Raw genomic sequence first — 23,760 nt, forward strand, 5'->3', positions numbered from 1 at the left:
CATCCCAGTGAAGGCCAATAAGTATATAATCTCACCAGTAGTACATGGGGTCCAGGCCCGGACTGAGAATTAAAATAGGCCCAGGCATTTCAGGTACACAGAGGCCCAATCAGCCCCCACCAGCCCACTAAATACTGACTTTCTATGGGACCTTATAGCAGCCCCTCTGGCATTTGCCAGAACCCACAGATTGCCAGTCCGGGCCTGATGGGGTCTGGGTGCACAAGGTGGAGGTATCCAACCAAAACAGAAAATAGCAGGCACTAACAGGTCACACAGACAAGCTTATAAAAGAACTGAGAACTTTATTTCAGGCCACAGAATAGATTTATACATAGCCTTAAGCGTTTCATGCCTTTAGGCACTTAATCATAGTCTGAACAAAACAGATTGGTATACCAACCCACAAATTACCATCTTACATTAACCAATAGGATTGTATCTTGTTAATTATTCATAATTATCAAGATACAACTAAACTATAATATAGTAAGTTATTCAAAAAAGCAAAATATACTCATTCATAATACAACTCAAGCGCCAAACAAGACAACCTAGATGAGTGCTGCAGTATGCTAGTAATACAAGATAAAGAGCTGCTGGTTAAGGATCCTTCTATGTCCAAAGCTAAATGTCAGGTTTGCTATACTTATCAGTTTAAAGCAATGTAAAGGGGAACATAGACATCGGCAGTACAACTATACATCTGTTTGACTGGAAACACACAATGTCTTGGGCCTCTCTGACCTTTATCAAATAATTGCATTTGTAGAAAACGGGATGTCAAGAGCAAGAAGAAATACATATATGGTATGTGCTTGCTGATTTTCTGCCTGTCCTATTCATGTACTATATAAGGACTTGTCTGTATGTGTCCGTATGATTCCGTTAAAGCAAGAGCCAATACAATATTTGCCCCACACAAAACAGGCAGTGTTTCATTTAGTTTTTATGTATTTATCTTGTTTGTTGGCCTGTCAATCCCACACGACTGAGGAATAGAGAGAGTTTGGTGGAATTTCTCCAGACACAGGCCTAGAAAGGGCCAGCAATGACTAACATACACCTCTCCAGCAGAGGGTCCACCACTTATCTTACTCTAGAGACCAACTACACTGGATAATGGTTAATAAAAGATGAATGTTTCCCAACTACACTGGATAATGGTTAATAAAAGATGAATGTTTCCCTTTGGCTCCTATCTCAAACACACATGACTACAGTTTGGGCACGATCGAAAGATATAACAGATTGTCATGGGTATAGAAGCCATGATGGCAATCTATTTTATCTGCCTAACTGGGGCCTCTATTGATAGGATTTCAAATAAGATAAAGCCAATATTTGTTTTAATAATACTTTCCTTCAACAGAGATATGTAGGTAACCGCAAATAATTCCTTGTCTTTTCCTTGAAAAGAAACTTTATAACCCGTATTTAGCCCCACTAGCCATGCAACAAATGTGTATGATGAGACAATGTGGTATTGAGCAGACAATACTAAAAGCAGAGAGGAAATCAAACAACCAGGTAACGTGCAGTTATAAGCATGTAGATCACAAAGCACTTTAGAGCCAGCGATTTGCTGCTGCAAGGAAATCTCTCTTGGAAAGGCCTGTAATGATTTTTTACATCAACAATCAGAAAAAAGCATGTCAATTAAGTGTATGCACCTAATGAAATAAAAAATAAGATGCTTCCTTAGAGCAAAATGTTTGACTAATCTATATAAAAGATGATAAGATTTAACCTACAATATTTTAAATCTGCTGGTTCTAGGATTAAAGAATTCTGAATCTAAATACATTTTAGATCATTACAAGTAAAGAAAGGCGTCTGACTGGATGGTATATGCCAGGCCAAAGTTTTGTTATGGAGAGACAAGGCCTACTTGCAAAATCAACAATCTTGTATGCAATATTTTTAGGGCGTGAACCTATCCTTTCAAATTTATATAAAAATTAGACTAAACGTTATACTTCATGTTCTAGCAGTTCCGGTATGCGCTATTGCTTTTGAATCATAAAAACAGATATTTCTTCTTGTATTTTAGCCCTGCAAATTTGGCAGCATCGAGAGCTCTGCAGTCGGAACTAGAAGCACAAGGTGCAACTGCATGTTACTAATCATTCAGTGGAGCAGGGACAGGAGAGGCCATTGAGCTAATAAGTGACTCATTTACAGGACAAAACACCATGTTACAATCACTTTCTGTGGCTGGAAATATAAAGCACCTAGTGCCTACCTAACATTGACCTAAATAATATGAGTGCTTTTTCACTCCCAAAACATTTCTTCCTCTCATTATAGATAATGTTGGGTTTGATTTAATGGAGGGGGTGAGGTGGAAGAAATAATACATCTTGCGAGAACTCAGTGGGAAAACTTATTGGCACATACGGATTCATTTTAATGGAGAGGCTGTCATTTTTCACATTTTACACCAAGGGAGAAAAATAAATAGGTTATGAGGCCAAAACTTCTGATGAGATGAAATAGGAGAAAGAGGGGGGGGGGGGGAAGACTGACAAGATTCTGCATTGGCTGCTTTTTTGCCAACCTGCCTTTGATCCTTGCAATTATACTGAAATCAGAGCAGCCTTGCACAGATAACACTAATGAATAGCTTCAGTTTATGAAAAAAACAAAACAAAGATTTCAATTGAAATCGAAGGTATGGCTGCCATAACAATATTCTCCAATAGTCCCCCATATACAGTATCATTTCTTATCAGGTCTACTACATCCACTGTGACAAGTGGGGAACCCTTCTTTTAGGGATTAATGAAGTTCATTACAAATGAAATGCCACCAGGCCCGGACTGGCAATCTGTGGGATCTGACAAATGCCAGAAGGGCTGCTGTAAGTTGCCATACACAGTCACTATTTATTGAGCTGGTGGGGGGCTGTTTGGGCTGCTGTCTGGCCTGTTTGGGCCTCGCTAGGGTTGCCACCTAGCCGGTATTTTACCGGCCTGGCCGGTAAAAATGATCTTAGATCCCAATGTTATTAATAGGGAAACAAGATAAATATATAGGAAGGCCTTAATTTTTTTCCAGAAAAGGTGGCAACCCTATGTGTACCTGAAATGCCAGGGCCTATTTTGAATCTCAGTCCAGACCTGAATTCCATGTTTGTATGTGATGGGATACAGACTGTAAGCTGCACTGCAGCACTAGCTCACGTTAATGATCAACTCTAACGCGCTGTTGTAAGGACTAACAGGCCTGGATTTGTGGAAAGGCCACCAAGGCCTGGGCGTAGGGCGGCTGGATTTTAGGGGGCAGCATGCTGCCCAACCACACTCACATTGGTTCAAAAACACGGGATTCACAGGAGATATACAGGTAATAGTGTTTTAAATTTCCTGTGCGCCAATTCCCATTGCTCCGGTTCCGATGATGAAAATTTGCACAAATAAAAGGGGTGGCGAACATCAGCAGGCCTAGGGGTGCCCGCTATGTAAATCCAGCCCTGAGGGCCGAGCTCCATGGGAGATTTTGATAGAAAATCTGATGTGTAGACTACATGGAAAATTTTCCATCCAACACGATAAAATCTGATGGTGTCTGACCAACTGCCAGATGTAGATGCAAACTACACAATCTGACCTTACTTTACATTCTAGCTATAGGGGGATCAGATTTAGCAGGATCCTACAAATCTCGTGGTGTTGCGTGGCAAGATCAGATAAAATCTGACCGACAAAATCTCTGTGTAGTTTTACAGCCCTTTACAGCCAAAGAATAATATAATAAATCTATTCTTAGCCTCATGGGCAGGTGCCTTTGACACAGTTTATGCATGTTTATTACATGGCTTATAAATGTTTTGCTGAACTGGTTGAGGTCATCCCCCACGCATAATTCACAGTTATAGAACATGCTGGGGCTTGATACTACAAATGCACTAGAATAACAAATTGCATTAGCAGTGGCTGTTGCATTATTGTTGTGTATTTTATCACGCTGAAACAGCACTGCAGGGTGTGACAGACTGACCTATGCAAGCAGAAATGATTTGAGACAATTCTGCAAATGCGTATTTTGAATGAGCTTTCTTCTTACAGATTCACACGACTTGCAGACACTGATTTAATTTTGTGTGCAAGTTGTTTAATTACAAATAATATTTTAGTTGGCTGCACAGCTTTCCTCTTCCTTCCCACTGACCCTGTACTGCTGCATTAAGATGATACCGCAGTGTGTGGGTGTTATTTATTTACAAAGTGTTCCCTTAACTTTAAAAGCTATTTAAAAATAAATAGTTCTGCGCTGCTGGCATTTAGAGAGTGGTGGCCAAGACTAGTTCCAGTGGTCCATGTCACATCATACAGTGCCAGGGGCGTAACTGCAGAGGAAGCAGACCCTGCGGCCCAGCCTTTAATATGGCCCCATGAGGCCCTGATTCATATACATTTTCAATAAATATTGGTAAAACAGGTCAGCCTCTAGATATTTTGGGAGCCTAAAAAATTATTTGCTGTGGGGCTCAGTAATATCTATTTACACCCCTGCCAAACTGTTAATTATATATTTGGTAGTTGTGTTTTAATACTTTTGTTTTATTCCCAGATCCTTTAATCAGAAATACTCCCCTTCCTGTGGGGTCTGATTACACACAAGGAAGACAACTTGGAGTCACATATACTGCTATATATGTGTAAGCATGTATTATCACAAGCTTATATGATGGGCAATTTATTAGTACTACATTTTCAGTGCCGTATGACGAATGATAGTTTATACAAACAAGCTGCTGTGTAGCCATGGGGGCAGCCAACAGATAAGTGCTGAAAAATTCCATTTTATACTACTGAGCTTATCTGTGATCCTCTATGCATCCTGTGCCATCTCTCCTTTTTCAGCTTTGAATGGCTGCCCCCATGACTACACAGTAACTTGTTTATATAAACTATAGTAGCGTTTCTGAAGCAAATACACAAGTCATAATAGTGCAGGGAAATAGTCAATTATATTTTCATTACTTTAAAACGTTTTCATTTTTTGATGTTACTGTTCCTTTAACCCACTATGAATGTTGTGGCCTCCTTAACTGTGAAAATTGTTGTGTATATAGGCTTCAACCACCTTGATATATAGAAGCATGTCTTAACAGCACATAGTATCAATTAAAGAGTTCCAGAAGAAAACACACTAGTTGTACAACACTACATTATATTTTAATTACTTTAAAACACTTATTTTTGATGTGACTGTTCCTTGAAGAACACACTAAGTAAACTTGTGGGATGCAGGCACAGACCCTAACCTTCAGCCTTTATGGTTATTGATGACATGACCACAGCAGTGTTTCGGACATGTTATTCCTTTATGAAGTTAGCAAAGGAGAAACCGAAATGTGGCTGTGATCACACATAAGTAATAAGTAATACAAATAATGTTATATATAACAGCCTTCTACCTTTTGTTCTGCAGTGTTCGTTGGACCACATGCATCTACCAAAATACTGAAACACATGGGGAGTATTGGAAAGCTATGTGTACTCCAGCTGAAAAAGTATAAGACGATATTTGTCTGGGAATAAGTAAAGGTATTCAGAGATGTTTGCCGGTGTCATTGCAGGTCAAAACTGTAGGAGATTTTGTAGTGTGTGTGTGTAGGGATATTAGTACAGGTATCATGTTTAAAGGTATAACAAGGGCATTAGAAGATTTGTAGGCCTTTGCGCACAATTCTAAAACGTAGAGAGAGAGAGAGACATTTGTATGGGTATGGGGAAAGAATATTGCGACATACATATAGAAATCATGAGTAAGGGCTAAACTCAGATCAACAGGATAAAATGGTCTGACATGATAAAATCTGATGGCGTCTAACCAACTATTTTTCCCCACTGAAATACAGGTCCCATACCTGTACTTGCATTTCGGTTATTGGACATATCTTTGAATAAATGCCAGACACTGATATTTCTAATTCTCCTTTATACTGGGGTTTTGAATTTGTAAACATCTTGTTCTGACTGACCCTTGCAGCCAAGTATGAATTTTGACCAACAGACTGGAGCATAAATAGCCTCAGAATAAATCTGCTTAAACTTTAATAGTGATCCTGTTGCCAGTCGGTTAATGATGCCCAGCAACCAGAAAGCACATGCTGAAAAAAAAGGTATGAAATGTTGCAGAATATTAATGTCTACATCATACCGAGAATTCATTTTAAGACTAACGTCCCTCTAATCTGCGGAGGTCCAGTCTCTGCTTGTGTATATTTTCCCTGTAGTCACTATCACTGCTCTTTCAATCAATGGCTGCTTCCTGATTTATACACATATAAATCTTTGTCAGCTGATTGTTTCAGAAAAATCCTCCCCACCTTGTTTATTTCAGTAACAGCTGAGGTTTCCTTGAATTCTATTTAACCAGGTTTAGCTTTCTAAGCAGGTGTTCATTTGGAATAGAATTTTCAACAGAGTAACAGCAGCTCGACAGAGATTAAAACTGCTGCAGATTTCTTCTTCCCTGTCAGAGATCCTGCGGCAAAGCAAAGAACTTAAGGAAAATAGAGCCAGAGGAGCAGCTCGCAAACAGCTGGTTTCATCCATGTCTCAGCTTCTGTGCTCGTATTGAATGAAGTATAAATTAGCTGCGCAGCATGTCAGCCAAACCTAAAACAAACATCACAAAGATTGGCATTGTCACCTACCTTCTCCTTTCTCTGTTTGGGTCCCTCTTCCGCTGCCAAGAGCGTCTTATAGTAGTTACTGCGCTCAGCTGTGAAGTGGACTTTAGACAATGCATGTTCTACCAGAGCAACAGAGATATTGACGCCATCGATATGAAGCCATCCAATGAAGTTTCCAGCTTTATCCATTGCTTCCACTTCCACCTCCACCTGAGAAATTGTAAGAAGCAGATTGTAAATCAGAGAATTTGCTGGTTATTCTCATTTGTTTTAAGTGTATTCAATAATATTTTCCACACCAAGCATTCACATTGACAGCCTAAAAACTCACACCACAAGTGCTGCCAAAACCTACTGGCATAGTTGGGTAATTTACATGGTAAACAAGGACCCTATGGAAAGGCTGAGAGTTATGTACATTTCAACATATCTGAATTTTCCAGTGGGGCTAGACATACTGTATTGGTAACAAAGACTGCAATAGCATAAACACAGTACTTTTTGCCAAGCAGATGTCATTTAATAAGGCACAATAGCATTGCCATTCCATATCTTTCTCTGGGACTGTACACATAAACTCAATTGACAACAGTGTTCTGGGGAGCTGAGTCAATCAATTAGTCAGATCAGAATGCCAAACCATAACATAGAATGAGCTATTGTCTTTGTCATAGATATAGTAGGCCAATCAATCTTTTTTCTGTAATGAAAGGCCCCATGACTTATGTGGGTGCTTTAGGCAACAAAAATTAGTTCAAAAGAAGTCTTATGTAGAGCAAAAAGTAACAAATATATTTAAATTTCTTTCATATTTTGCATTTATGTAGGCATTTAAATATACATACTACAATTTTTAAATGCTTGCTCTCTCTATATTTTATGGAAGCCAGGGTCACTGCTTAGCAGATGATCTTTAACGCTCAGTAGATGCTACTATGCAACATGCCAGTGATATCCCCATTTTTAGTGCTGTATGCAAACAGGTCACTGCTAACAAGTTAAGGTTACTAAACCTAAAAACTGATGCTCCCATCATAGCTGATCATGTCTCCTCTTTGGAAATGGAGATTTACAGGTGACCAAACCTGCATAATTATTCCACTGTAAAAGCAGCAAACCGAATATATGAAAACATTGCTTTTAAGACAAGTCGAACATAGAAAAACTAATTTTCAAGATGTGACATTTCTAGACTGTTACTTTGGCTCTAGAAATAAAGATCAATGGAAAGAGTTTGCTAGTGCCCCCCTTCTGTACTTTTAAGAAGGAGGTGGGAAGTGAAATGCCAACAAAAACCATGGGTATTATGATCAAAGCTTATACATATATGAAAATGAATTGCACAGCATTGAGCCAAGTGAAGTCAGCAAACAGAGTCCAATGTTATTGGATCACACGTGCAGAAATCCATTCTACTACTACTCTCATCTGTGCTCCCTTTTACATGTGTTGCTTGGCTTTAAAGTCCAGACCCTGGTCTGAGATCATGGCATTTTGGGTGGTCTTATATTTCTCTAAGACCAACTGGGTAGCTACAGTGATTCATTAGAGCTATGCAGATAGATTCTGTATTTTAAGGCAGTTAAAAATATACAGCTGTTATGAAAACTGTAATAAAACTGCTCAAGTAATTTATCTGAAATAGTCCCTGTAATATTTAGAAGCAAAGGAAGGTAGATAAATAGGTGCCCACCACTGTCCTCAATATCTATCACAGGTATAACAACAGTACCCTTGCTATCCTGTAAATTCTCGTACCACACTGGAACAGGTTAAGTCACTATGTGCAAAGAAAAGAAGCAACAGTGAGTTTGAGATCAATGCGATGATGACATTTCATTATGCTGGTAATTTGCTATTACTGCTGCAGTGTTTGCCAACAGCTGTTCAGATAGGCTAACTACATAGAGTGACACACAAGCATACCCATACACAGAATGTCAGGCAGATACACTTCCCCCATTAGGTACAGTCTGTACAGTCTGAAAGTCCTTTTAGGAAGCAACAGCACCAATATGGCTTTAGGGTTTGTTCTCACATCTAGTTCCTCCACAAAATATTAATTTAAACAGATCATTATTTACATCAGTATAATTACTCTGATTAATTAAAACTAGGTATGTGTTAATGTTTCAGGCTCTGTGTCCAATCCACGTGGATTCCAGATGGTTGTTGAAGAGATTTGCAAGTTTTGGTGAATCTCTCAAACATTCCTGGAAGTCAAATTAATTCTTAGATAAAACTTTGTTACTGTGCAATTCATCCTTAATGGTAGCTAATTACTGCTATACCAATGAGCATAGACTTATCCTTACTGATGATATGAGAAAAAGAAAAACGCAAGAACAGGAGCATTTTCCTCAACACTTGTAAAGTGCTCTATGTATACATATCCCATATACATAGAAGAGCTGTTTATTAGCAATGGGGCCATGTTCCCCATTTTATGAGGCTTCCTGCAATTATTTTAATGCTTAACAGCCTTAGATAACCTATAATTCAATGAAATCTGTCGCCATTCAATTACAGACCACTAAATCCATTTTTCCTATGTGTAAAGACAATGTGCACAGGTAGATATAGTGACCGGCAAATCTCTCCTGAAAAATTGGAAAAAAAAATTTGGAAAAAATAGTGAAATCAGAAAGTTCACAAAACATTTGTGAAATTCTAACGTTTTCACCAAAAATAAAGCAATTAGAACAATTTCACTAAAAAAAAAATCGAGCATTCCGAACGGTTTCAAGGAAAAATCACGAAAATCTGAAATTGACGCCGGCGAATTTTCGCAAATTTATTTGCCGCTGGCGAAACACGAGAATTTGCTGTGAATTCGTGCCAGGCGATTTTATTCGCCCATCACTATATACCATTATAGCTCACTAGACTGCAGGAAAACCTTACCATCACCCAGAGACCTATTAGATCTAAATGTGCTCCTTTTTTCTCCAGAGATGCAGAATGATGAATTGTGTCAATTAATTGTTTACTCAAAGCAAACAGTAAACAGTGGTAAAAAGGAGCTGTATTGTATTGTGATTTCTTCCCTTTTAATAGGATTGGCGTCAAATATCGGTTTTACTAGTTAGGTGGCAACCCTAAATCTGATCGATCATAGTATCTGCTGTTAGAGAATTAAATATAGCTAGGTCACAGAAATCTGGTATATTGAGTTGCGCTGGTGTGTGAAAAAAAAAAATCAACGTGTCAAATACAATTAGTACTCAGCATGGTGTGATCATGCCATCACACAATAAGGAGGAACCAAGTCTGTATATAACCAAAAACTGCATATTTGCTTCACTGCTGACAAACGCCCTAAGGGCCAGGGGGACACGCTCCTATTTCGCCTGCTAAATGCATTGGGATGGCAGTCGGATCACTTTGGCTTTCTGAAGTCGCCTGAAGTTTCCACTTGAGGCAACTTGGGGCGACTTCGGAAAACGAAGCTCTCTGCGTGCCATCTCAATGGCGATTTACATTCTGGCTGGCAGTTCGGGTAGATTAGTCGCCCGAAGAAGAATTGATTTGTCGCTGGGTGACCAATCTCCCGAAATAGCTTTGGCTTTCTGAAGTCGCCTGAAGTTTCCTCATGAGAAAGGCATGGTGCGCAGCTGAACCTTACATCTTCTGATCTTATATGGTCTGCCTGACACTAGCTGTGAATTCTGCTGCTTCAGTAAATAAACCTCTCATAAAACATTGAAACTGAGCACTTTTCCTGGCACCTCTTTGAAATATGCAACTTTTGCTTCTTGCCAGACCTGAAAAAATAAATAAATTACTTCATAAAATAAATTGTGGGCAGGCTAGAAATATGGCACTCGGCTGCAGTAAATTGCCAGCGTGCAGGGCGACCATCAGATGATACATCCTCTCATATGTACAGCCTTTTCATTTGTCTCATTGTGTATTACGAAAAATGAACACAACGGAAAAGAGAAATTAATCACCTAAGAAAGAAGTGCATTGCTTTTCCATTAGACAGATGATTCACGGCTCGTGTTTTGTTTGGAGCAATTTAAGATTGCAAGCTCCTAGTGAGAAGTACCCAGTCTAACACCGTTCTCCAATGATCTCATCCAGGACAAATGTGATGATACAAAATGTATTAACAGTGTAACCCTAATCAGTAAACTCAGTTAGCAGGCAGACACTGCTGCTATATGTGCAGGCTTCAAATTACAACACTTCATGCCAAGGCTGACACTTCCCATGATGCATAGCGCTTCACACTTAGCAAAAAAGACTGAGCCTTTATCCCTCAAAACAAATCAACACACACCTAATGAAATTGTTCTGCCTTATTTACCAAATTAATATAAATAGCACAGTTTGTTAGGTTTTGTTTCTGCTAATTAGTAGATCATTTCCAGGAAGATGAGAAGATGCTTAAATGAGCCTGAGGGGCTGTTTGGCCCTGATTGTTATTTCTGACACCGTGCTGCATGTGGACTGGGATAATGTAGGCCAAACAGAGAAAACTAGCCATGTGTGTTACTGGGAAAAACACCTGCGCTGCAAATAGTTTTCGTTCAAATTCCCAGTTTTATAGACAAAATTAGGTTAAATACTATTCATTAAATGTGACTTCAAAAATAAAAATAAAGTGCTTTCTAAATAAAGCTGATGGACAGGGGGCTGATGCGCAAGGAATTGGGATAGATTCAAGAATATTTAAAGATTTACAACAACATTGAAATGAAAGGGGAGGTATAGCCCCTTGTTCAACAGGAGTACATTGAATAGGGCTTGGGCTAATCAGACTTTGTGCCAATTATTTTAATCATGAAAAATCTATGGATTTTGGTCAATCTTGAGCACAACAGGGAAACTGATACTAGTCTGTGTGAGGTAGATTTTTAGAAGCAACCCCTTTACTTTTGTTGTGATTGTTTTAGCCTACATATAAGCAGGAGTCCATGGAGCAGTGATCACAAAGGCCTGTTTAACTAAAAAAGAGCAAAAACTATAGATTTTTTTTTTTGATAAAAGCAACAGTCAAAACATATGCTCAGTACAAGCCCTATTCATTGCACTCATGTTGTAGAAGGGGATACACTGCTATTTTTAGGCACTCAATGGGGAAGCAAGACTGTCAAGATAATTACAGACACATCGGTATATGTTGAGGGCTCAAGCAGAAGACATCCAGGGAAAGTCTGCAAACATTTAGGGAGTAATGTTATAGTAGGTGCATAGTTTGAGTCCCCCATGACAAGCAGCCAGACACTTGATGTCAACCTGGAAATGCCGGAGAACTGTGGGCTGAAAGAACTAAAGAAACCAAGGCACATTTCTTACATCACCCTAAGTGTTATTATGTGTATTATGCACACAAGGGACAGCAACCATCTCTAGGGGGTGAATGGATCTCTGTATATTTAGGAGAGTTTCAAACAACTGAAAGTAAAAAAGGAGCACATTACATAGTCGCTTATGATTTATAAGAAAAAAAAAAAAGGTACTGAACAATAAATAAAGTAAATCGGCAAATGCAGGCCTTGTGCCATTTTAAGGCATTTCTCGTGTTTTATTTTTAGCCTGTTAATGGTACTTTTATGAAGGAGTTTGTTATTTAGCATTGAGCAATTCTACTCTAAGAAATACACTCTTTAGGAGTGACAGAGCATAAGTCATATGCACTGCTGATTCTCTACCAAAAAGTAAAAACAGCAAAAGGAAAACAGAACAGAATTCTGCATAAAATTATAGGTAAGACAGACAGGTTTAACTGCAGCAGTATACAAATACACAGTAAGCTCAAATAAACCATGCATTAATACATGAACTTCTATATAGAGCTTGTGTCACCAATGGGAAGCTTTGTTGCTCATTATAGAACTCTGCTATAGTATAAGTCAGCTTGAGGATCAGCAATACAGTCAAAATTATTGAGGCAAGCAGCAAGGATTTCTGTTTTGATATGAGTAGTATGGTTTGATTGGGTCCAGTTCTGGCTGGCTGTAATTTCCCAGGTTAGGGTGAATGTCAAGATATTTGATAGAGTGTTAAGATATAGCCTCTGAGATCTGCAAGCATCTTGGCTGACACTTTCCTGTATGCCTCCCCTATAGAGAGATCTCTCTCATATTCTCAGTAACTACCATCATTCATCTGACATTACGTCTACGGCACATAGGGTGTTTTTATCTCTGAAGCTCTGTGTAAAAAAGCACATTACAGAGATCATACATCATTCACATTAGTGCCTTTCCCAGTGGAGCTTACATTCTAAGCCTCTATCACATTCTCACGCACTATGTTCAATTTTATCAGGAGCCAATTAAGCTGCCTGTATGTTTTGCAGTGTGGGAGGAAACTGGAGGACCCAAAGGAAACCCACGCAAGCATGGGGAGAACATACAAGCATCATGCTGATTGTGCCGTAGCCGGAATTTAACCCAGGACTCCAGAGCATGAAGAAAAACCACTATTCTACCCTACTGGCCAAAATCATAAAATTTTGTTGCAAACATATTGTAGTTCTATATGAGAACTCATAAGCATTCTTTACTATAAGTCACACTTAAGGAACTGGGCTGCTTATCCCCCACCCATTCCTTGAAGCTACAGCATGTGACACTTCTGCTACATGTATTAACAGTGCATGAAATATACAGCATGAAGCAAGGGGTGTGGATCGCTAATCCAGTAAGACAGATCACATTAATGTATTAGCAAGAGGAAATTTCTAAAGTGTTATCCTGTTATTGACTTTCATATTATATCAGTGTTAATATAATGCAATTAATAATATATCAAATTAACAGAGAAAAGACAGCTTGTGTTAGCGAAATAAAATGGAGCACCTTGTTAAAAATGTTATTGCCAGAATCAGAGTTTCTTACTTATTTTACAGTGATATTAATTATACAAAACAACATAAAAAAAAATAAACCTCTCACAGGCATATAATGTAGCGACCCACTTCAGCTAGCAGCTTGAATTATCTGCTGCCGGAGGCACAGAAATAAAAGTGACTTGCTCAAGGTTACAAAGGAGCTGACACAGCAATGTCATCAGTGAAATGCAACTCAATCTTTCACATTAAAATATTGCTTCTTCTGGAAGGTGAAACATCAGCCAAAAGGGTGACTCACCCATGTTCCATGGGTGCAGAGAAGCCACTAGTGTTGGCAGGGCATGAGTCACTGATCACCCATGGATTAGGGGCCTGTGGGCCCTAAATGCTCAAGTGATTATAAGAATGATTAACTTCTAGAACACTTGAAGGGTTGATTAAGAAATAGTTTGATGCAATAAACACACCAGGGGTAGGACCCCGGTTTAACTTGCTCCGTGTGCCAGGCCTTTTTTCCTTACTTGTATCCATTGGGAGTGCCGTCTCCCGCAGGTCTTGGGCACCAGCATATTTCTACGAAGGGCCTGAGTGTGCGCGTGGTCTTCTTGTACTACTTGATTAAGAAATAGGAAACTTTTTCAAACTCTTGCTGTCCTTTGGTTTAAAAACCCAGAAAACAGCCTAGTGTTATCGCACACGGATATGTTTTTGTGAGAGGCATATCTTGCTTTATTAGGTAAACAAAACTGGGTTCTGGCCATACTTTATTTCCTCCATATTGTTTTTGGCAGATATATTTGATGTCATATAGTTTGTTGTATACAACATAAATTGGAACCGTATCGGGCTAGACAGCCATTTCCTAGTGTGGCTTTCACACCCCAGATCAGAGCAAAAGAAAAATCTATTTTTGCTTTAATTCTCAAAGCATTTTCCAGTGGCCAGCACTGATGTAAAACCATCAAGCTCAGTGATCCCCATACATCTTGGCAAACAGGAGCACTTCTCTAATTATGTCTCCAGTCATTAGTGCTCAGCCCAATACAGGCCAGCAGATCATCAATATGGACTAAATTAAACAAGTCCCCCCTCCTCCTTTAGGTTTTAGGCTCCAGTGAACATTTAGCCAATCCTACTATTGACCTCAGTACTGACTAGGCACTGAGTAATACAGACAAAAGTAAACCTTTTTAGTCACAGTCTCACATACTAACAGTTTGGTAGATATGAAAGTTACCTGAACATTACAGGCTCAAATTGTTATTTAAATTCAGAGAGAAAGCTTTAGTAAAGCTATGCCATACTGCAGCTATCATGCTGAACATATTTGATCATTAACATTGTTATTTTACATGTCAACTCAGAGAAGCATTTATACAGAACAATTGTCAATATGCAGTAGGTATCTATGGTTGAGAATTTAGGGTAAGTGCACATGCTAAGATTCGGGGGGAGTTTGTTGCCAAGCGATTTAGATTCTAGCTGGCGGGAAGGCTTTTCGGGGACATAAGTGGGCGACTAAATCCCCCTCGAATCTTAGCATGTGCCCTTAACCTTAAACAGTAACATTTTCCAGAACTCCTCTTTAACAGAGCTGCTACTAATATATGCAATGCTAGACAAAGTTTAAGTACCTTTCCCACAGACTTTAGGACAGGAGCAAAAACAGATGTCCGCAAATGGACATTCTCTGTAAATTGCTGAGGATTGTCACCATTCTATAAAGAAATGGTAATACTGGGTCCCAAGATCACAATGAGTTGACACAGGTATCAATGTAAGACGTTCCTAACAACATAAGATGAAACACAAGATGTAGAGGGCTTTTTCTACTTACATACTTCCATCAGTAAGGTTTCTTTTACTGCCCATGCATGTGAACAACTATGGAATTTTCACACATTTCTGATCTTAGAAAAGATGCAATATTATAAACCTTTGCTTCCAGATAATGTTTCCAGGCTAATGCTTGGGGCATGTACTTGAAGGGATGTAGCATCTAGAGGAGTTGATTGGACAGTGTGCAGAGGGGCTGCAGAAGCTATTTGTAAATTGTTTTCTCTATTTAGAATGGGAGGCAAATGATCAAATAAGGCTCTTGTACACTACACTAACCTACCATTCGTCTAAGAGATGAAACTTTTGGTATGGGCAATTATAATCAAGTCACAACAATGAATAATTTTGTGCACTCAACTTTTAAGAGAGCTTGTAACATTATTAGGGAATTCTCTTAACAGATTGTCATTTAAAATCAAACTTACCAAGTGCACTTTATTCAACAGCCTATAAAAAAAGTGAACTTCACATAGTATGGAGGGAGAACATATATTTTTTTATGCAAGGAGAGCACTTGTACTGTAATAAAGCTACTCCATTTACTTTTTGTGATTTTAAGTTCACAAAATGGTTTAAAAAAGCAATGCCTGTGGTGAGTGATGCACGTGAAATGAGTTGTGTTTAGCAAAACACACGCTGCATTTTTATCTTCCATGAATGCATAGTCCAGCACTGTTCTTCATACTGAAATAGAATTAGTGTTTATTCAATGTTTTGGCTGGTCCAGTGGGACACAATAGAACTGACGAGTTAATGGTTATAAATGAAATGACACAGGGCACTGGTCTGCTAATGAAATGCAGTTTTGTTCTCTCTTCATACATGGAAAGCATGGTTCAGCTGAGAAGAGCACGTTTTATGCAGCACAAAGTACATTTGTATCTACTTGGGATCTTGGAGACATACAAACCATATACTGGAGCCTCCTGGTGGTTCTTGGATCCAGGATATGCACAACCTTTGGTTTCCTAACCTGCACTCAATTCTCCATATATTTTCAAAACAGCCTTAAAGGAACAGTTCAGTGTGAAAATAAAAACTGTATAAATAGATAGGCTGTGCAAAATAAAAAAATGTTTCTAGTTTGTTATCCAAAAATGTAATGTATAAAGGCTGGAGTGACTGGATGTTTAACATAATAGCCAGAACACTACTTCCTGCTTTTCAGCTCTATAACTATGAGTTAGTCAGTGACTTTAAGGGGGACCACATGGGACATAACTGTTCAGTGAGTTTTCAATTGCTCCTCGGCATTCAGCTCAGATTCAAAAGCAACAGATATGACCCATGTGGCCCCCCTCAAGTCTCTGATTGGTTACTGCCTGGTAACCAGGGCAACCAGTCAATGTAAACCAAGAGAGCTGAAAAGCAGGAAGTAGTGTTCTGGCTATTATGTTACACACCCAGTCACTCCAGCCTTTATACATTACATTTTTGGATAACTAACTAGATTAGAAACATTTTATGTTTTGTACAGCCTATTTACCCAGTTTTTATTTTTACACTGAACAATTCCTTTAAGTGAATAAATATCAATCTAACCACAGAAAAATTACAGGGACCAGTAGGCAATTCAGCTCTACAGCCACAAGCTTATAAGTGTCAAAATGATACAAATATAGCAGCATTCAATAAATAGTTAGCAAATGGAAATGATGGGCCAATCAAAAATTATCCTTGATATAAAAAAGATAACAGTCATTAAAATAGAATTTAAAATGTTATATGCAGAGCTGTTATTAGAATCTGTGGAATACAACACTGACCTTACCATCCCCCATGTCTACTATGCGCTGTATTCCTTAGGCCACCCCCATCTAGTTGTAGAGTGAGCTTGTACATGTAGGACCAAGCTAGGAATGCAGCTCACTCAGTCAGGAAGGAGAGCCTTTGGTCTATTTTACATCAAGATTTTAGCTACTTTGTAAAGTGCTGAAAATAACGTGTTGTTATAAATTTCATTTATATAAAAAAAAAAACTTTCAAACTCAAACAATTTAGAGGCTGAGATATTCTGTATTTTATTAAATAAGCAAACTAGGAGAAGACATTTATAAGTAATTGTAAAAAAAAAAGTGATTTATAGTCACTGGTACACCGTTTGTTCTATAGGAAAAACTAAAGCAGAAAACTGCTTAAAAAAATGACTTAAATTTGAGATCAGGCAGACAATCAATGATGTGGTAAATTACCTACCAAACTGTCCAAGCTTGTTGCTTTCAGTAAAACCATAGGTAGTATAGTCATTTTAACCAAGAAACAAAAGTTATTTTGGGAATACACCCCCAGGTTCTCATCTGGATTGCCAATTAGTCAGAAACCTTACAAATTGTAATTTATGAATGCAGCCTAAAATGGTCATAAGATATTTCTACAGAAGTTAGAATTACCCTTTGAAGTATTCAGAACTGAATTAACTGTAGAGACTACACTAAAATAACATATCTGTTTAATACAATTTTCAGTATAGAAATGGGGGGTACTGAGCCAGAACTTTAAGGGCAGAGACACACCGGGAGATTAGTCGCCCGGTGACAAATCTTTTTTTCGGGGCGACTAATTTCCCTGAACTTACCCTGCCTTCCCACCAGCTAGAATGCAAGTTGCCAGCAGGATGGCACTTGGAAGTTTCCGAAGTCACCCGAAGTTTCCCCATGAGGCAACTTCGGGTGGTTTTGGAAAAGGCAACTTCGGGTGGTTTTGGAAAACTAAGTGCTCCGAATCCCATCTCACCGGCGATTTTCATTCTAGCCGGTGGGAAGGGAGTTTAGTCGTCACGAAGAAGAGGAGATTTGTCACCGGGCGACTAATCTCCCCGAATCTGACCATGTGTTTCTGCCCTTAAAAGACAAATAACCTGAGAATCTGCAAAACAGGAAATACATATACTAATTTGCATGTTATTATAACAGAATCAGAAAGAGTATGTTATCAATGCAAAATCATATTAAAAAGTAATATTACTTTGCACTTAAAAAGTAATATTACTTTGCACTTAAAAAATAAACCCTTTATTCAAACCCTTTTATTTTCTCAATTTGGTGATTTAAAGCTGCCATCTCAATACAGAGAAGTGACAACTATGCAAATGAGATTTAGGAGAATTCCTGATCAATGGAGATCAGTCAATACTTCTAATCCAAAAACACAACATTCTCAAGCGGGAACATTTTGACTGCACCAGCACAATCCCTACACTCTCATAGAGTTTTGTCCATTCACCAAGAGTTTTTGGTTTTTTGCTCTATGGAAGATTTGAAGTGAACACAAAAGTTTTTTTATGGCCATTTCATAGAAGAATTTATTCTGTTTACAGGAAAGACAGGGAAGTTATCACACCTGAAATTGATATAAAATGGGAAGATCCATTATTCCCACTGAGGCAAGGACTCAAATTTCAAATTTGTTTGACAAAATCCTGAAGGATCCAAGAGTTAAAAAGAAATGAAGTAATCGCTATACAGTGGTACATTTACAGGCTACACAAAGGTTCTCCCTCTTCTAGCCCTATTAAGATGATAATGTAGGAAATCCCATCAGAAAAAAAACAGACTGATACATCTATTTGTCTTCAAAGCTAAAGCTCTGGAATTATATGGAGTCTGCAACAAAAGCGTATCTTGCCTGCTCTTTAAGATGTTCACTCCCCCAGCATGCAAGGCTTTTGGGGCCTCATTGTCGATGATGGTTTGCTAAGATGAAAAGCACTAGGCGAAGGACACATCACCGACAGAAATTTGCGAAAAGGAGATAAAAGCAAATTGGATACAGGAAGTCGAAACAGAAATATTTCATCGTGTTATTAGGTCACCCTACTACTGTGTTATGCCCTGTACGCTGCACAGTAGAACTTTCCTGGGTCACGTGACAAATTTGACCAAAGAAGCAATATTTCAATGGGATCAAACCATTCTCACAGCAGGCAATCCATCTTTAAAGAGACAATGCCCTTGAGCTGTTCTGCACATCGTGCTAATGTTTATCGGATTTCCTTAAAGGATTGCTATGTCATAACTCATCCAAAAAAAATTCCATAAAAATCAGTGACACAAGCATGTGCATTTGACTTCCTGCTCTTTTCATAAATGCATAGCAGAAAAGTAATTTATGCAGCATTAGTGTTAATTGAGGGGACCCACACCTTGGTTATGAACTGACGTTTATATTTTATAAAGGCCTGTATAATGGCTACTCATTTATTTGTAACCGCATGTATTAATGCCAATGTTGCATTAAACCCACGGGACATGTGCATGGAATTTGTTGCCTCCATATTTCAACACACAGGCTGCCAGTTTTACTGCTTGTCTCTGAAAAGCATTAGAGTAGCATCAGTAGTCACCAAATGAAGGTTGTGGTGTTATTGGTGAAGCAGATAGGGCATGCCTCATTGGAGGAAAGCAATAAGGATTCTTATTTTATATTACCCTCAAACATTTACAAATATCCCCTTAACATTACAAGGCAAAGTTCAGCATGTAGTGTCCTCTGGCCTTCTTGACCATGGAGTGCAAGGATAACATTTTAGAAGAGGGAAAGGACAGATGCCTTATGACATACTTGCATACATTATATCAAATCTACCAGTCAAAGTTGCTGTGATACAATTATCCATTATTTGCTCATAAGTACTGCTGTAATGTCACTGGAAAGCCAGTATAATGCTGCACGATAATTACCAGATAACTGTAACATTCTATTAAACCAAACAAAATGGAATTTCTGTTTTACTCAACTAGCAAATAATTGAGTGTTACCACTGAGGAAGGACTTCCTCTCACCAAGGATGCAGATTAAACTAATAAACATGGGACTATAACATGAAGTCTGCCAGTGATTACAAGGGCATTGTCGGGAATCACAGAAGGAGGTAATGATAAGGCCATGAACTCAGCACAGGACATCCGTTTATAGGATAGCACTAGAAACAATATCACCACTTAGATTATAAACTCTGTGGGACAGGGACCACAATCCTCTTATGTATATTATCAAATGGCACTTCATTTCTGTATAATTATTCTTATGCATGTCTTCCTTGCTTTGTTTGTATGTTTCTGTATTATAAAAATGCAAAGCAATGCAAATACTAGCAGTGCTATATAAAGGTATACATACAATAAAATTCCATAGGAATCCTCTAATGGCAAATATATTATGGATCCAAAAACATGGGAAGTAAAAAAATATACAAAGAATAGTACAAAGAATTATCCAAAGTAGACTTCAAGGATGTCTTTATTTACTGGTTTAGCTATTTAGAACCACAAACTGTAAAAAAAAACAATTATGATACTGAAGCTATGTTTTATTTTATAATATAAGATACCTGGGTAGGTATTTACCAAGCTGAACAAAATTTACTCAACTAGGAATACATACCAACCAATTAAAATGTTGCATTTATAAGTGATACTGCAGCTGAGAGTTCTCTGATAATGCCGAGAAATGTATCAAATGATATGATCATATTTTATAGCTTGCGGAATCACTTTTTATTACTTTCTGTTGATTATTTGAAACAGAGTCTGCTAGTTTAGGCCAATAATTTACCCACGACAAGCACCACATACAACACTAACTATTGCATCAAAGGATCTGGCAAGACATCTGATCAGTGAATATGTAGCAGGTAGAATAATCAAGTTGCAGTTCAAGGTCAGTCAAAAAGATTTTCCATTTCACATCAGATGTTGATCATTTAGGGTTGGCCTATACAGAATGACTGCCTATATTTTAAATGGTTCGGATTTGTCCTTCACCTTGGACTGTGTTTCTTTACACAACTGTTAATACTTATGTCTCACTATTCTGATGAATGGAGCTTAGTCCTCTAAAACAATCACAATAGTTGCTTAACAAATGAGTTAAACAAGCCTTGTTCTTACTTTGGTCTGTGCCATTTCATATATAATGATATATTTAGTATGAAGGAAAACAGCCCTGTGTTAGTAGAAGCACTATGAGTACTATGGAAGGTATGAGTTTGTCATAGCTTTGCCCTTAAGCAAGATTGTCCTGTCATGATGACCTGAGCAAAACCAATATCATCCTCTCTAATTAGAATGTGAGAAATGCATAGCAAGTGGGGCTTTAAATTAGAAGCAAGGATTTTCAGGTTAATACTTGGTATGAGACAAGTATAAAAACCTTCTGTGATTGAACGATCTTGCTGATTATAAATGCAACTTCATGGCATTTTATAAGCAACACTGACACATTTAAGGGCTGCATGCTAACATAAAATACAAGCCAACAAATATTGCCTATTTGTAAACCATTTTGTGCTGAAAAAAAAAAAATCAGTTCTGACCAGCAGTATAATCTCTCTGTAGCCATGGCAGCGGGTGCCTTGTGTTGTGATTGACATAGGAGAAAGCCAATTTAGCCACAGGAGTGGAGGCTCCTGTGCTGTGATTGGCATCCTCTGATATCAATCAACACAGGGGCCGCCCGCTGCCATGACTACAAACAGTTTCTACCATCAGTTACACAAGAAAGCAAAATAAAATTCGGAGTTTTGCGTTTTTATTGTGTTACAGTGCAGTGCTTAGCAATAACTGACTTTATGTAGCAGAATGCGTACTTACTATATTGTTTGATATGTAATGCAGCAGAACATATATCTGAAGTGATGCAATGGTTAATAACGCAGAGCAATTTTGGCTGATTAGTCTTTAGATAATTGCAATTTCCACATGAAGACTGACACGCTTTGACAGCAAAAGCTTATGCACCTGCCCTTGTAGTGCTTTCTACAAACCTTAAACTTTTCATTCGCTCTCAAATTCCCATGCCAGTTTCACTGCACAGATTGAGGCTGTCTGACAATCTTTGAGATCTTAGGATTCAAATTTGTGTGTCTTGGACAACTGACATGCACGGGGCATGTGTTTAACGTTGCCTTAAAAAAAAAAAAAAACAGTTACCTGTACACAGATGAGGTATCTAGGGGTTCTAGCTATCAGGCTATGTGGTTATACTTATTGTCTAGTACAGCCATAAAGGGATTTTTGTAGACAGATGCTTTATAGAAACCGTACGCGATTATAATTTACCTTGCATTTGTGTATTCTGCAGACCTCTCCATCTTTCTGACTGTCAATCTCCAACTGAAAATGTCTATTTCCATAAGCATACAACTGCCAGTTCCAAGTATTGCCCATCAATATTATAACGACGGATAAGAAACGGAAAGACTTGGTATGAGCAGCAAAATGACAGAACCGGCAGCATCGTGCAAACAAGGATTTCATTTTCCATTTCATCTCATTCTGCTTCAATATATTAGTTAACATGTTAATGTATTAAAAAATTGAAAATAGTGCAAATTGGTTTTTCTGTGGGTAAAAAGAAGCATTGGCTAACGTATTGAAAATAAAAGTGACATTAGAATAGTACTGCAGTCAGCCACTGATAAAGGGAGGCCTGTGTTCAACCCTGTAACTGCCAGTAGTGTAGAATCCACACCAAATCTTTGCCAAATTGCAGGTATTATCATTATGTTTTGAGTAGGGGCGTAAGTACAGAGGAAGCAGATCCTGCAGCTGCAGAAGCGCCCAGGAGGTATAGGGGCCCCATACGGGCCTAATTAATGAGCAATTTCTACATATATAGATAAAACAGGACAACCTCTGAATATGTTCGGGGATCTAAAATGAATTTGCGGTGGGGCCCAGCGATATCTAGTTACGTCACTGGTTCTGAGACTCTTCAAACTTCAGGCTACTAAAAACAGTTTGGAGTTTTAATTTGCATATTGAATGCATCAAAACAAGTTTATTCAAGATTCTAAATGCAACAAGAATGTATCTGTGTTTCTGTTTTGAACACACGTGCTGCGTGTGTTCAAAAATGCTATTGCACTAAAATGCAGAACTACATGCTTCTTATGGGTACAACAAAACTGCATGAGTTAGATGTGTTTTAACTGCTTGAACTAGAGTCTCAAAGTCAACCTGAAAAACACACAATACATATGAGCCCTAATTCATCTGCTCAATGTGTGTTTCTTCAAATTACTTTTTCTCCTTATACTTTGAAAAATCCTTGCACTTCAGACACTAAGCACAGTGTAAGCGCTTAGGTAAGGGTTCATTGTTACGCTACATTATAAATTATCAATAGAGAACAAAAATGAGAATCAGTATGTATGTATATATTTGTGACATTAGGTTCACCAGTCTACATTTACCATACAATGAAATCATTCAATCATTCCAAGAAAGCTCCACAGAATAGTTTTGCACAAGGACATAACAGAATAGCAGGCGTAGGGGGGGGAAAAAAAAAGCTTTTTATTAATGATCATTTTTCTTCACTGCCATCCTCAAAGGGGCACAGGAAGGTCACATTTCTGGGTTGAACAAACTGGTGAGACATATTGACCATAGATAAATCACTGTGATATGAGGAAGGTGGTTGGAAAGATCAGCGTTAAAATATATAGATATACACACAAAAATAA

The 23,760-nt window shown here is 38.3% G+C and overlaps 1 protein-coding gene across 2 annotated transcripts in view; it reads right to left on the reverse strand.

Annotated features, from left to right (window-relative positions):
- Positions 1-23,760, reverse strand: part of snd1.L (staphylococcal nuclease and tudor domain containing protein 1 L homeolog) — a 378,593-nt gene that overhangs the window by 54,132 nt on the left and 300,701 nt on the right. For both annotated transcript variants that reach the window (XM_018250711.2, NM_001087031.1), the window contains 1 exon segment: positions 6,671-6,859. In XM_018250711.2, the coding sequence (XP_018106200.1) occupies positions 6,671-6,859 (189 nt within the window).

Source organism: Xenopus laevis, chromosome 3L, assembly GCF_017654675.1.
Source record: "Xenopus laevis strain J_2021 chromosome 3L, Xenopus_laevis_v10.1, whole genome shotgun sequence".
Classification (NCBI taxonomy): Eukaryota; Metazoa; Chordata; class Amphibia; order Anura; family Pipidae; genus Xenopus; species Xenopus laevis.